Source organism: Castanea sativa, chromosome 12 (genome assembly GCF_040712315.1).
Source record: "Castanea sativa cultivar Marrone di Chiusa Pesio chromosome 12, ASM4071231v1".
Lineage (NCBI taxonomy): Eukaryota > Viridiplantae > Streptophyta > Magnoliopsida > Fagales > Fagaceae > Castanea > Castanea sativa.
The window spans coordinates 19,569,621-19,582,526 of NC_134024.1; the positions used below are offsets into that span (position 1 = coordinate 19,569,621).

The following is a 12,906-nucleotide window of genomic DNA, read 5'->3' on the forward strand; positions in this document are numbered from 1 at the left end:
CTTCTTGCTGTTTCCAAATACTGGCAATCTTTAGTTTGTCATTTAATCTTCACTCACTTCTAACCTGGGTTTCAAGCCTACTCTCTACAAATTTTTATTGTTTAAGGCTCATTGGGCCTGAGCCCATAACTGTTCTTGGGTCCAGGTGCAATTGTGCACTTACAGATACTACAAATTAAAATTTGACCTTATTTATATATATAAAAAGAACACTTGAATGTTAATTCTCCTTAATTTGTTTTTCATTTAATTATATTTTTTTTATAACCACTTTATTCGGTGTAGAAACTAGAGATGGTTATCCTTTTCCCCCCCTTTTTTTCAAAATTCAATAAATTCGAGATGGCCTACAAAACAAAGCCAAAATCCACTAAAAAAAATGGGTAGCAGAATTGGTAATTTCTACTCTCTAGTAGCTACAATTGTACTCAGGGGCGGAGCCACCTTATGCATTGGGGGGGCCATGGCCCCTCCAATTTTTTTTAAAACCTCTCTAATTATAAGTAAAATTAGTCTACAATCATTTTGAGTTAAGAGCTAGCCCCCACAAGATTAAAAGATTGGCCCCCCCTCCAACACATCACTCATAAAATTCTCCCCACCCCAAATCCCAACTGTGCAATGGTAAAAATTAACTCCTCTTGTCTTTCCCATTCTTCTCTAAAGCATGATAGCCACATCCATATTTTTCTAGTTTTTAGTTATTCAATTTTTGTGAAATGATAATACTGAGGAGTAGTACTTTAGATTACTTGATTAAACTCATATGTATTGAATTTCAGTGTCCTTAAAAATAATATTATTGTTTGTATTTTATTGGACATGTTAAATATGTGCTTGAATTTAATTGAAGAACGTAATGTATTACATTTAGGACATTGTGCTTAAGTTTTACACTTTCTCAAAACTATTACAATATCTCCTTCCACTTTACAATTCCACAAAAGACTCTCCTCATCACTTGGTGTTCTCTCTTCAGTTTCTCTACATTAATTCTTCCATAGGATGCTCTCACGTAATCACATTTTCATTAGTTTCTCCCACTTCCTTGACAAAGAGTTTTCTTATTTAAAGCTAAGCAAATATTGAGAAATACCAACTTTTTTTTCTTCTTCTTCTTCTTCTTCTGCAGTTTGTTGTATACTTATATTTGATTTCTATGAATGTTATGGACTTATGGATTTTCAAAAAAATAGGAGAAACTCAAGAAAAAAAAAAGACTTAAGATGCTTAATTGGTCGATTAACTTGTTAGTATTTTGATTTTTGAGTGCTATAGAATTACACCGACAAAAAAATTCTATCAACAAGCTTGTGTTATAAATATACTGTACTTTGAGTTTTTCGTTGAATCAAAATGATAGTTTTACGTTGGCCCCCTTAAGCAAAAATTCCTGGCTACGCCCCTGATTGTACTTATAGGTGAGAAGCTTGTGCATTTATTTCCATGATACAGCTGGGGATGGATAGGCACTTTGAATTACGGAGGAAACTAACCACATGTCCTAACCCTTCATAAGTACACATTAGTGATTGATACCAAACAAATTATACATACATAGTGAAGGCTACATCAATATTTTCATATTTCATATTTCATATTTATAATTAAAAAATAGGGTAAATTGCAAATTGTATCCCTAAAGTTTGGGAGTGTTCAGATTTTACACTCTAAAATTTCAAAATTTAGATTTTACTCCCTGAAATTTGGGGGTGTTTGGATTTTACACCCTGAAATTTCAAAATTTAGATTTTACCTCCTAAAATTTGGGAATGTTTTGATTTTACACCTCCAAATTCAAAAATTTCAGGATGTAAAATCTAAATACCCTCAAACTTTATGGGGTAAAATCCTAATTAAAACCACTAAATTTTAGAAGATTAAATACAAATTCTGAAACGTCAGGGTATAAAATTCATATACTCCCAAACTTCAGAGGGTGAAATCTAAATTTTGAAACTTTAGGGGTATAATTTGCAATTACCCTATAAAAATGTAAATAAAAAATTAAAAAATAATCGTTATCTTACCAAAATAAGATGATTTTTTTCCCAATTTCCGACTACCATTTGCGTCTAAATGAATGGTGAGTTAGTCAGGACTCAGGACAATGAACACTATTAGAAATTGCTTTTAACTTAAATTCTTTGTATGCAAATGTCAAGCCAAGAGCATAAATTAGAAAGGAGTATTTCTAATCCTAACCCAATTTTTTATTCATTATTTTATTTTATTTTATTTAAAAGAATGCTGAAAATTACATTAAAGAAAAGTCATATCAGATTGGATTACCACAGTAAGGTGGGAAGAAATATCCTCTATCTACACCAAAAAACTTGTGACATATTTTGCATGTCTTGTAAGGTTGTGATTAGCAGGATTAACCTTGACAACGAACATGTGAGAAACTAAAAAGACCCAGGGGAAAAAGCATTTTTTTTTTTTTTGTGGAGAAACAAGCAAAATATTCTTTGAGCCCAGTGGAAATTTTAAAAGATATTTATCAAGATTTGACTTACACACAACTATCTTAGCTACCATCATAATAAGTTTCGCTTCAGAGTTCACCTCTGTTTTTTCATGAAAATGACTAGAACACTCATGCAACTTGAGAATAAAAAAGGTAGAACATAAGCCAAGAGCCTAGTAATTTTTGTGGTGTTCAAATCCACATCCCTCACTACTTGTAAGAAAAAGAAAAATAAAAAAAGAACATGGAAGTTCCAATCAAGCAATCCTAATTTGGGTGCTCAAAATCGGGTCAATTATGAATCACCCAATTGAACATCCTCCTGGTGTGAACGTATCTGGATGATTAGACTACAAATATGCAATAGTGTGAATTGGAAGATCGCTTAATTTAAGCATTGATGTAACGCATTCTGTGAAGTGAAACTTGAATGCCCACTTTAATTGGGCAAGTTGTATATACTTATTTACTATGGAAGAGGTCCTTAATCTATTTGGGACCATTTAGGTGGGCAAATAGAGGTGACAAAATCCTCAACTGGTTCCACACCTTTTTATCAGATACAGAAAAAAGATTTGGCTAACTACTACACCCATATATTAATGAACTTTTTATTTTTATTTTTATCTTAACTACTTGTTCTCCATTTTGTCTTCAATTTTTCTTTGTTAACTGCGTACTTATTTGTCTTCAATCAAGCCAAAACTTCAGAATTGGACTTCCAAGGAGCCAATGAGTCTACCAAACATAAATATGAAACTTTGAACTTTGTACTTTGTTTCTTGGAAGAAATGAGTCAAGATTGAAAACAATAACCATCAGGCTGACAAACAGTTGAGAAGAGCATGGATTTTCAACATTGTGCACGTAGGAAATCCAAGTATTAAATATTTTCTATGCACCCAGAAATTTGAGAGCAATGTTTGGCTTGTTGGAAGACTAAAAGCATTCAATACTTGGTCCTATTTGTCAAAGGCTCAAAATATATCATCATCAGCCAATCTAAGCTATCAAAAAAATGTAGAGGATTTTATTAGAGTCAAATGCACTAGTTTTCTCAAAATTGTCAAAAAACGAGATGTTTCAATGAGGTTACAATAGTAAAGTATAGGGTATTTCATTGTCAAAATTTATGAAGTCAGAAGTTCCAAGTTTGTTACTTTGAAGGGATAGGCATCCTGATAAATCAAGCACATGTTAAAAATGTGACATTCTGGTACAGCGTGATTGAGATTTCATGACAATATGCTTACCTACTCAAAGACTAAGATATTTCATTGCCAGAATAACCAATGTGTACATTCTCACAAAGATATCAACAAAGGAATGTGTGGTTACAAATAAATGATATGTCAATGTACATGGCCTACAGCACCCGACTATAAGCTGGAAATATGATCTGAACCAACATCTGATCGAATAGTAGAACTATCATAATGGAATGCAAATGATTCTGCTAATTCAATTGCATCCTGAACCCTAAGCCGGGTCCCCTGTTGCCCCACAACTGTAGCTGCAACCCTAGATGCCAATGTACCCATTCCTTTCAAATCTGACACACCCCGTAAAATACCATACAACATACCAGATGCATATGCATCCCCCGCGCCACAAGTGTCCACTGGTACACATGGAGGAGGAGGAATATATACAGCTTCTCCTTTTACACCTATGTAAGAGCCTCTCGGCCCATCAGTAACTGAGATTAGGGGAACAAAATGGCTCAGATACCTTGTAGCTGAAATAGGACTTTCCTCTGATGCAAAATGACATAGAGCTCTAGCTTCATCACTGTTAGCAAAAACAATGTCGGCATGGTTCCCTATTATTTCCCTGACAGCAGAAAAGGAAAGAAAAGTAAAATAAAACTGATGAACTGTTCACAGAGAAAACAATTTCAGCATATGAATGGAGATTGCCAGATTGGAGAGTCTTCAATGAGGAAAAAGTTACTAATCACAAGATAAATGAGATAATAGGATGTATTAAAAAATTGAAAGGATATAAAAAACAAACAAGAATGAATTTCAAAATTGGACAATTAATTCTCTAGTTTCAAAAAGTTCAGGCATTAAACCAGAGAGAAGATGAAATAGCTTTGGAACTAAGGTTTTTTCTACCACTCGCAATCTATATAAAAGCAGCAGGCATCTAGCAACCTGGGATCTGGCATCTGGGACCATCCGTAGTTTTTTAGTGGCATTTCATTTGAGTCCATCTTCTTTATGCTGGCTAACCATTTTGGTGAAGAATATTTGGAGTTTGACACTTGAAAATTTTAATAAATAATCCCATTTCTTTCTTCTTCTGAGGATTTCAATAATTAAACTCATTTTATACAATTATTATGCAAATAATTATTGCCTAAATCCATTTATATTGAATTATGGAAATAGCTATTGCCCCAAAATACTCGTTCTCAACTGTACAGAAAGCCCAATTAGTTCATGCAATGTCCCTGGTCCGTCCTCAACCCTTATGATCATACTTAGATTAATTAGTTCATTTAATATAGCCCCACCTCCAACTCATCTTCATCATCATCCCAATGCTAAAGATTTCACTTGGGGCAATGATTTGTAGGACAATTCTATTGGAAATTGGCATGTTGGGCACTTGAGGAAATGAGACTACTAATCCTCCTTATCCAACACTATTGTGAAGGGTGTCAAAAGAATTCAGCTTCATTTACACTATTGTGAAGGTTGCCATAAGATTGTCAACCACATTGAAGAGAAACATACCAACCACCACAATTGGGTTAATTAAAATTAGTAAAAGGTATTTTAGTCATCCTTTCTGTTGGGGTGGGGGAAAGAGGTCTTAGCAAATTTAAATAAAAAAAGCCTATAAGGCATAAAGATTCATGTCATCTATGTGATTATTCTATAACATGATAACCAAGTCAGCTAGCAATCTTACCAGAAATCATCATAGTGTCTCTCGATGCAGGAGACATCAGATGCTGTAACAGCAACCAGGGCTCCACACCTACGTGCTTCCTCGCATGCTTTAGTGATTGTTTTAATTGTATCAGGAAGTTCAAATAGATACCCTTCAACAACAAGTATGTTTGTCTTTGAAACTATGCTAGCTAAGCTTAGGTCATAATTGACAGTCGAGGGCGTACCCTGATATCAGGAGGCATATATGTTAGTGTCTCATTCAATTCACTTTATAGACAGTATACACTAACTAAATGATGAGAGTTTCTTTGGAATGTAAATTTTATTTTATAGGTGAACTATAAATTGCATCAAAAGTTCTATTAGAAATTAAAAGACAGGTCACAGGCGACTGCTGATTGCAAAGGAACTTAAGAAAACCATTTTTGATAAGTTTGCTCAGCTAAAATAATTTATTTTATAATCAGTGAAGTAATACTGCAACTAATAAGAAGAAAGGCCACCAAGCAATGGATGATAAACAAAAGTTATCGGCACTAAAAAACTTTAAAGTCAAATAACATCATCATTTCCTAAGTAATTTAGTCCCTTCATACCTTGAAAAGCCACTAGCCAAAAAAATTTAGATTTCTTGCTCTAGTCCCTCCCTCACCATTCCCTTGGATATGCAAGGATCCTAAAGATGTGTATACTTTTTTATTTTATTCATAAGCAAGCCCCCGATAAATTTCAGAACTCACGATAATTTTCAAGTTAACTAAACCATAAGTTGCCAAAGTTAATTGATTTGCATATAGTCGTCATCCTGTGAATGGTTTCCAAAAAGATGAAACAAATACATCAAATTGTGCATAAGCCTGTAAACTTTCAGCCAGGGAAAAAAGTGTGTGTCTGTGTTTGTGTGTTTTTGAGAGAGAGAGAGAGAGAGAGAGAAGCAATGAGAATAGGACATTTTCAAGATTCAACTTTCCCATGTGCACCAACTGATCATTTAACAAAAACTATTAACAACTTAAAAGCTCTCAGCCAATAACCTACATTTTCAGTCTACATCTAGATTTTATGAGTTAGTCACCAGCCCATTAATAGAATGTGAAGATATCTTCTATTCAATAATAAATTATTAGAGGAAACAAGACATAGCCAACAGCTGAAAAATTCCACACCAAGCATAAATATAAAAGTACAGCATATGAATTTAACACCCTTTTTTGGGGTAAAAGTAAAACTATGGAACTTTCATAAATTAAGTAAAAAGATTTCACATATAATTAGCCAACCTGATAAGAAAGCATCGTACGATGAGCATCTGGAGTTGTCAGAACTATCACTGTCCCTGTTGTCCCATCCTTGATGGGCGCAGATAGAAAATGCACATTTGCCCGACGCAGTTTTGACCTATTAAACACATTATAAGAGGATGCCAAATTTTATTCCATCACAGAAGCAACAAAGTTGAATAACTATTAAGATAGGTATCAAATAGTTTAAGTTAACCCCAAACAATCCTTGTTACCAATTCAAATACTTAGAGAATGGTAGAAGACCCACAAAATATGTGGGTGCAATTCTACTATAGAACTGATAAGAATCTAATGCAATCTTCCATTGAAACACATAAGCCAGAGAATATTTGGATGTAAATGATAAAATGATCTAAAATATGACCTCTTAGATGACTACTCCAGCAAATGCAACTGTTTGCCCATGTTAATTCTGCTAATAAAATTTCCAGAGGAACATAAACTTTCCCAGGTCCTTCTAGTTATAAGAAAAGAAATATAAGTACACATACACGTGCATGCAGCTCACATTTCAAATCTAAAACAGACAGCAAGATCAATATATATAGGATATTGTTTGGAATTACAGATCAGGTCAAGTAAACTATTGAAAGGATAACCATAAGCAAATAGTTCCTGCAAGAAAAGGCAAGGAAAAAAAGAAGTCTCCTTGTTTCCATAATACGTAAGAGCTAAACACCAACTATAGTTCCATAACAACTCAATATTTTCAAGAGTACGCTTCCAAGGAGATAGATAGTAATCCTATTAGCCAGATAGAGGTCTTTACATTTAGTGTCTTATTTTCTACCCAAACATACATCTAAAGCATAGACCTTGATCAATGGGGACACAAATTGCAGACCAAAACCTACATCTTTTTATCATTTGATCTCCTTGGAACCCCCACCCAGCCCCAAACAAAAGAAGAAGTAAGATTATGTTGCAATTTCTCTAAAGTGTTAGCCTCTTTAATAATAAGTTTATATTCAGAGACGTAATGACCATGCGCTTAGCTTATGAGGAATTATTGAGTTATCCAACCCCCAAGGGCAGAATTTGATCATTTAAAAAATCCATAACTCGCCCATGCAATCAGTCACCGGAGTTAAAAATTCCAGCAAGAGAGGATTCAGTCATGGGGAAGACCAAAGTGCTTAACTGACCATCTAGATTGATTGTGAAATTAGATACCCTATTTTCCTTTAGGCCATTCATACAAGATAGAAGACAGATAAAACTCGTGTCTCACTATCTCACCCAACATTACTAGACTACCAGAAGTTATAAGTCAAAATTTAAAAATTATTTAGAAATATAATGGATATTATCAGCATCAACAACACCAATTTTGTTAAAAGTAAAAACCAAAAGTTGCTTGATATCTACTCCTTCAACACACTTAATCTAAAATGGCAATCTCTCTTTCCTTTTTTTTTTTTTTTTTTTTTTTTTTTTATTAAGTGTGGAAACAACCAGCCACAGTCTCCCTAGCCAGAAGTTTGGTTTCACTCAGTTCTAAATAAAGAAACAGATAAAAACAAATAACAAACAAGTCTAGTCAAAACAGAGCCTGACCTGTAGAAGCCACCTAATGGATCACTGCCCACACTGCCTGCCATGGCTACATTCAAGGCAGGGCCTCCAATGGGCCTACCACCAAGCCGAGCCAAGGCCACTAAGCTGTTGGAAAGAGATCCACCAGCAGCAGCCTTGTAGCTGCATCCATCCATAGCCCGCAAAACTCTACCCCTCTCCTCATGATTCACAACCTTCCTTGTTCCTTTCTCTACTCCCAGTTTATTTAAAAATTCATCATCAACCACGCCAGAAAAATCAACCTAACAAGTAACAATAATTAACAAAGTGCAAGTAGGAATAAACTTTTATTAATATAATACCACAATAGAACATCAGATAAGAATAGGTTAAAATTTTGAACTACAATCAGAGGTACTTAATCTCAAATAAAATTAGTGCTAAATTCCAACATAATACCAGTTACAAGTGACAGAATGACAGCACATTTTTAAGATATTGAAGAAGTCATAGTTTTTCAACATTTACCTTATATAATGATTATAATTGCATATATTAAAGACTTGAAAACCAAATTTCAGTACTCTTAACTATTTTGATAGATGCTTCACACGATTAAAGAGTGCAATAACAAAGTAATCTATAATTGGTATAATGCAACACCCCAAAATTGCTACCAAATGAGATTAAATGCATGCCTTCCTAACTAAAAACCACTGCCCTCCATCATTTCACACACACAAACACAAAATATTGAGCAATTTCCAATATACAAATTGAGGAATCTGATAATGAACATGGTCAGAAAAGTTACAAACCATGTAACTCACTAGTTTTCTCTGAAATTCAAACAGAAACTTAAAAATTCAAAACTTTCCACCAAAAAACGAAAACCCCATAAAAGTTTGAAGTTACTACCATGGCTTGTCCAAGGCCCAGGACATCCCATCTGTCAGGCAGAAGACAAGACTCATAATTCCAATGCTCCTCTGTTTCTATCTCCACTTCTTCCTCATCGCTGTTACTCTCTTCTTCTTCTTCTTCTTCTTCAGCCCCACTCTCAAACTCTGCTGCACCTCTGAAGCTGGAACAAGAAGAAACCCTGAAAAACCCATGTGGGCCTTTCACCATAGAAGCAGGTCTCAACCTCTCTCTCCCTCTGTGTTGCCAAAAGGCAAAGATTTTGGCATGCCCATTTCTATATTGGAAAGTAGGAGGGGAGAGGAAAGAAGTGTAGAAGTGAGGAAGAGACAGAGACATAGACATAGATAACAACCCTATCCTATGACTATCTCTTTATCTATATATGTTGTCTGTCTCTAGAATATATGTATATATGCCTGTCTTTGTTGTTGGTGTGGTTTTGGGGTTTATAAAAGCTTTATAGTAATTGCTGGGTTTCTAAAAAAATTGATAGCTTTCCTTCCTCTTCTTCTTCATACAGAACTAGTTAGTAACCATTCGAACCAATGCCCCCAGTTTGCTCGGGAGGCAAAGGGCAATGTTCAATGGAGGAGGAATGGATATATCAATGGCTAAGCTTCGGTCTCATAAATGAATATTTTTTCTTTGCTTTCGTAAAAGATAAATAAAAGGAAAGACAGAGAGAAAAAGATAATTACACATCTCAGGATATTGACCACATGTTTCTTTCCAGCATCATCAAGAACTCCCTCGATTCATCCCCGCTCTCTCTGTCTCTCAAAAATTTCTACTTTGCCGAATTCTGGTAGTTTTTTTTTTGTTTTTTAAAGCGAAAATTACGATTTACCGATCTAAATTGGTCATGCTAACGGATGGTGTTTAGTGTAATATTTAACCATTTATTTTAGAAAAATTTTAACATACTTTTTATGAAAAATAGGAAAAAATGTCAAAATATTAATTACTTTTTTTTTTCATAAAAATTTTCATTAAATGAATTGTTAACTATTGTTCTAAGGGCATCTGTTAGTATTTCCTATCTAAATTATATCTTTTTTTAAAAAAAATTATATCATAAATTAAACTTTATAAGGCTTGGATGAAAAAATATAGTATCATATGAAAAGATACAATTGTTCATCTTCTCAATCTTTTAAAAATAAAGAAAATACTATTATATTTTAACACTTTAAACTATACTCATGATTATACTCAGTATCCTAAACTTTGGTTTTCAGATCAAAATAACGCTAAAATTGATGATGGGATACAAAGTATAAAACAAGTTATTGTTTAAGGTGTTAACTGTGCATTCTGAAAGTTTATGGTGCAAAGTATAATTTGAGATATTGTTTAGGGTAGTAAATGTGAATGCACTTAATTAATATTGTATTTGATTTATAAATTGTCCAACTTCTTAAAAATTAATATTAAAATTAAACTTAAATGGGGGAGAGAGGTGATTGAGATTATTATTATTTTTTTAAATATTATAATTCGATTGTTGGGGGATGAGATTTGAATTTTGGATGTTTCCTTTGGAAATACCAAATACCAACCACTTGAGTTACAAAACTATTAGCACAATAATGGAAATCATTGGAGATTGAAAATCATGCTATATGTATGTATATTTTTCCTGCCAATGTGTTAACAAAATCTTTGTCCAAATTTTCCATAACAAACTAAATACTTTATGTGGGCAAGTAATAATTAAGCAAGGGCATTATTGCAACTTCATTTATTAGGCCAGTACATGAAGACACGCTGATGATTAGCACGGTACGCCCTAATTGTGACCGGCCTTTGTTGTTCCAAAAGTTGCGTTGAAGGCCACATCAATCAGGATTACATTAATTGTTCCATCAACCCAGGCCATCCTTCTAGCATTAAAACCAATGTGGCCTGTGCCCTAACAAATTATAAGTAAAATGTAGGAGATTATGCCATGAAAATTTTATAGTCCATGTTTTTACTGTATATAATATGTTTAACAATGTTTTTAGTAAACTCAGATTTAATACTTGTTCACAAACAAAAAAGAATGCATTGATTCGAAAAAAAAAAAAAAAAAAAAAAAAAAAAAAAACTTTGAAAGATTATGGTACGAAAGTCCTTAGAAATTCATTGTGGATATGCTATGAACTTTAGCCTAATAAGGCAAGAGAAAGATTCACATATAAAAGCACAATTCACTTTTTAAACACAAACAATTTTGTGTGTAATAACCTTTTAGACTAACAACCTAGACCACAAAGGGGACTGAGTTCTCGTAGACTGGATACCCAGGCCATGGGGGGTTTTATTCCCTGTAAACATGGCAACTTCCATGCCACGTTTGTATGCTTTGTAGACATGGCACCCCAAGCCATGAGAGGATCTCCGGATCTTTGTAGACACGGCACCTAGGTCATGAGAGGGCTATGTTTTTGAATACAGTAATAGTATACTTACATGTTCCAGGTAGTTTTGTTATATTATACGACAGTTTGAGTATGAGATATACTTTTCTTTAGAACAATTCAGAAAACATAGGTATGCATTAAACTCTTATAAAATTCACCCTTCGCATATTCTCTTTTCATCACTAAGTAAAGCTTAAGAGTACTTATCACCACCCACAGCTATGCCGTGCTCTATTTGTGCATGAACTTGTAGTATCGGACTTCAACTAGAGCTTCCAATCCCTTAAGCAATACTTCCTAAATCAGCCAAAAGCTTATTTGGGCCTCCTACACTCTGCCTTTTATTCGACCTCTAGTATAGGAGATGTCTTTAACTGAATGCAAGATTTGACATTTTTTTTTTTATAACTCAGGAAGCAAATAAGCATTAACCATTTAAGCAATGACGTGACTTTTTCGTCCATAATGCAAAACAAGTGGTGAAGGGTGCATGAAACATAAGGCTTCAAGGTTCCATCCCTTGAAACTATGGAGGGGTTCTAGATATGGAATGGTCAAACATCTGAGTGACTATAAGTGGAAATTCAAGAAAATTAAAGGTTGATGCAGAATAATGTTAAGGATATTACACAAAGTAATAATGGAAAAACAAGATTAACACAAAAGACAAATAGAAAATAGATAACTTTGAGGCACTATATCATTTTCCTTAAACAATGTTTGCCCCCATACTTTTTTTGCTAAAGGGTTATCGCAAATTTGCCCCTAGAATACAACCAAGATATTGGGTTCTACAGATAGCAATCTGAACCAAAGTCCTTTACTTTTCTTATCCTTTGACTCTTTCTTTGTTCACTTGGTAAACCACTTTCAATCCTTTTAGTACTACCCAAAGTAGTATTAGGATTAGTCACCTTGCTGTGTTTGAGTAGGTGTCAAGGCATCCATGGTATCTTTACTGAATTTATCCTTAATAAACTCAACATCTTTTGATTCCACCACTTTATTAAAGCTTAAGTCTAATAATCTATATGCTTTCGAATTTTCAGCATTACCTATAAACACATTTTTCATAGCGGTCCTAACTTTGTTCTTTTTGGATCAACCACTTTATAAAAGGCTAAATACCCTCACACTCTGATATAATCAAGGTTTGATTTCCTTCTATTCCATAACTCATATGAAGATACTTTAATCTTCTTGGAATGTACTCTATTGTGCATATGACATATTGTAAGCAATGTCTCTCACCATAAATTAAATGGGAGTTCTGCACTTGAGATCATGACATTTACAATGTCTACAAGAGTCTTATTATTTCTTTCAGCCAAATCATTTTGTTGGGGTGTATAAAGGCTAAACTTTGGTATATTATACCA

The 12,906-nt window shown here is 33.9% G+C and overlaps 1 protein-coding gene across 1 annotated transcript; it reads right to left on the reverse strand.

Annotated features, from left to right (window-relative positions):
- Positions 1-3,719: 3,719 nt before the first annotated feature.
- Positions 3,720-9,889, reverse strand: LOC142619573 (uncharacterized). The gene is made up of 5 exons (XM_075792717.1): positions 9,117-9,889; positions 8,238-8,500; positions 6,657-6,774; positions 5,393-5,601; positions 3,720-4,303 (listed from the first exon to the last, which is right to left on the reverse strand). Exons 1-5 carry the CDS (start codon positions 9,462-9,464, stop codon positions 3,850-3,852), a joined length of 1,392 nt encoding a protein of 463 aa, XP_075648832.1. The 5' UTR covers positions 9,465-9,889; the 3' UTR covers positions 3,720-3,849.
- Between the last annotated feature and the right edge of the window lie 3,017 nt (positions 9,890-12,906).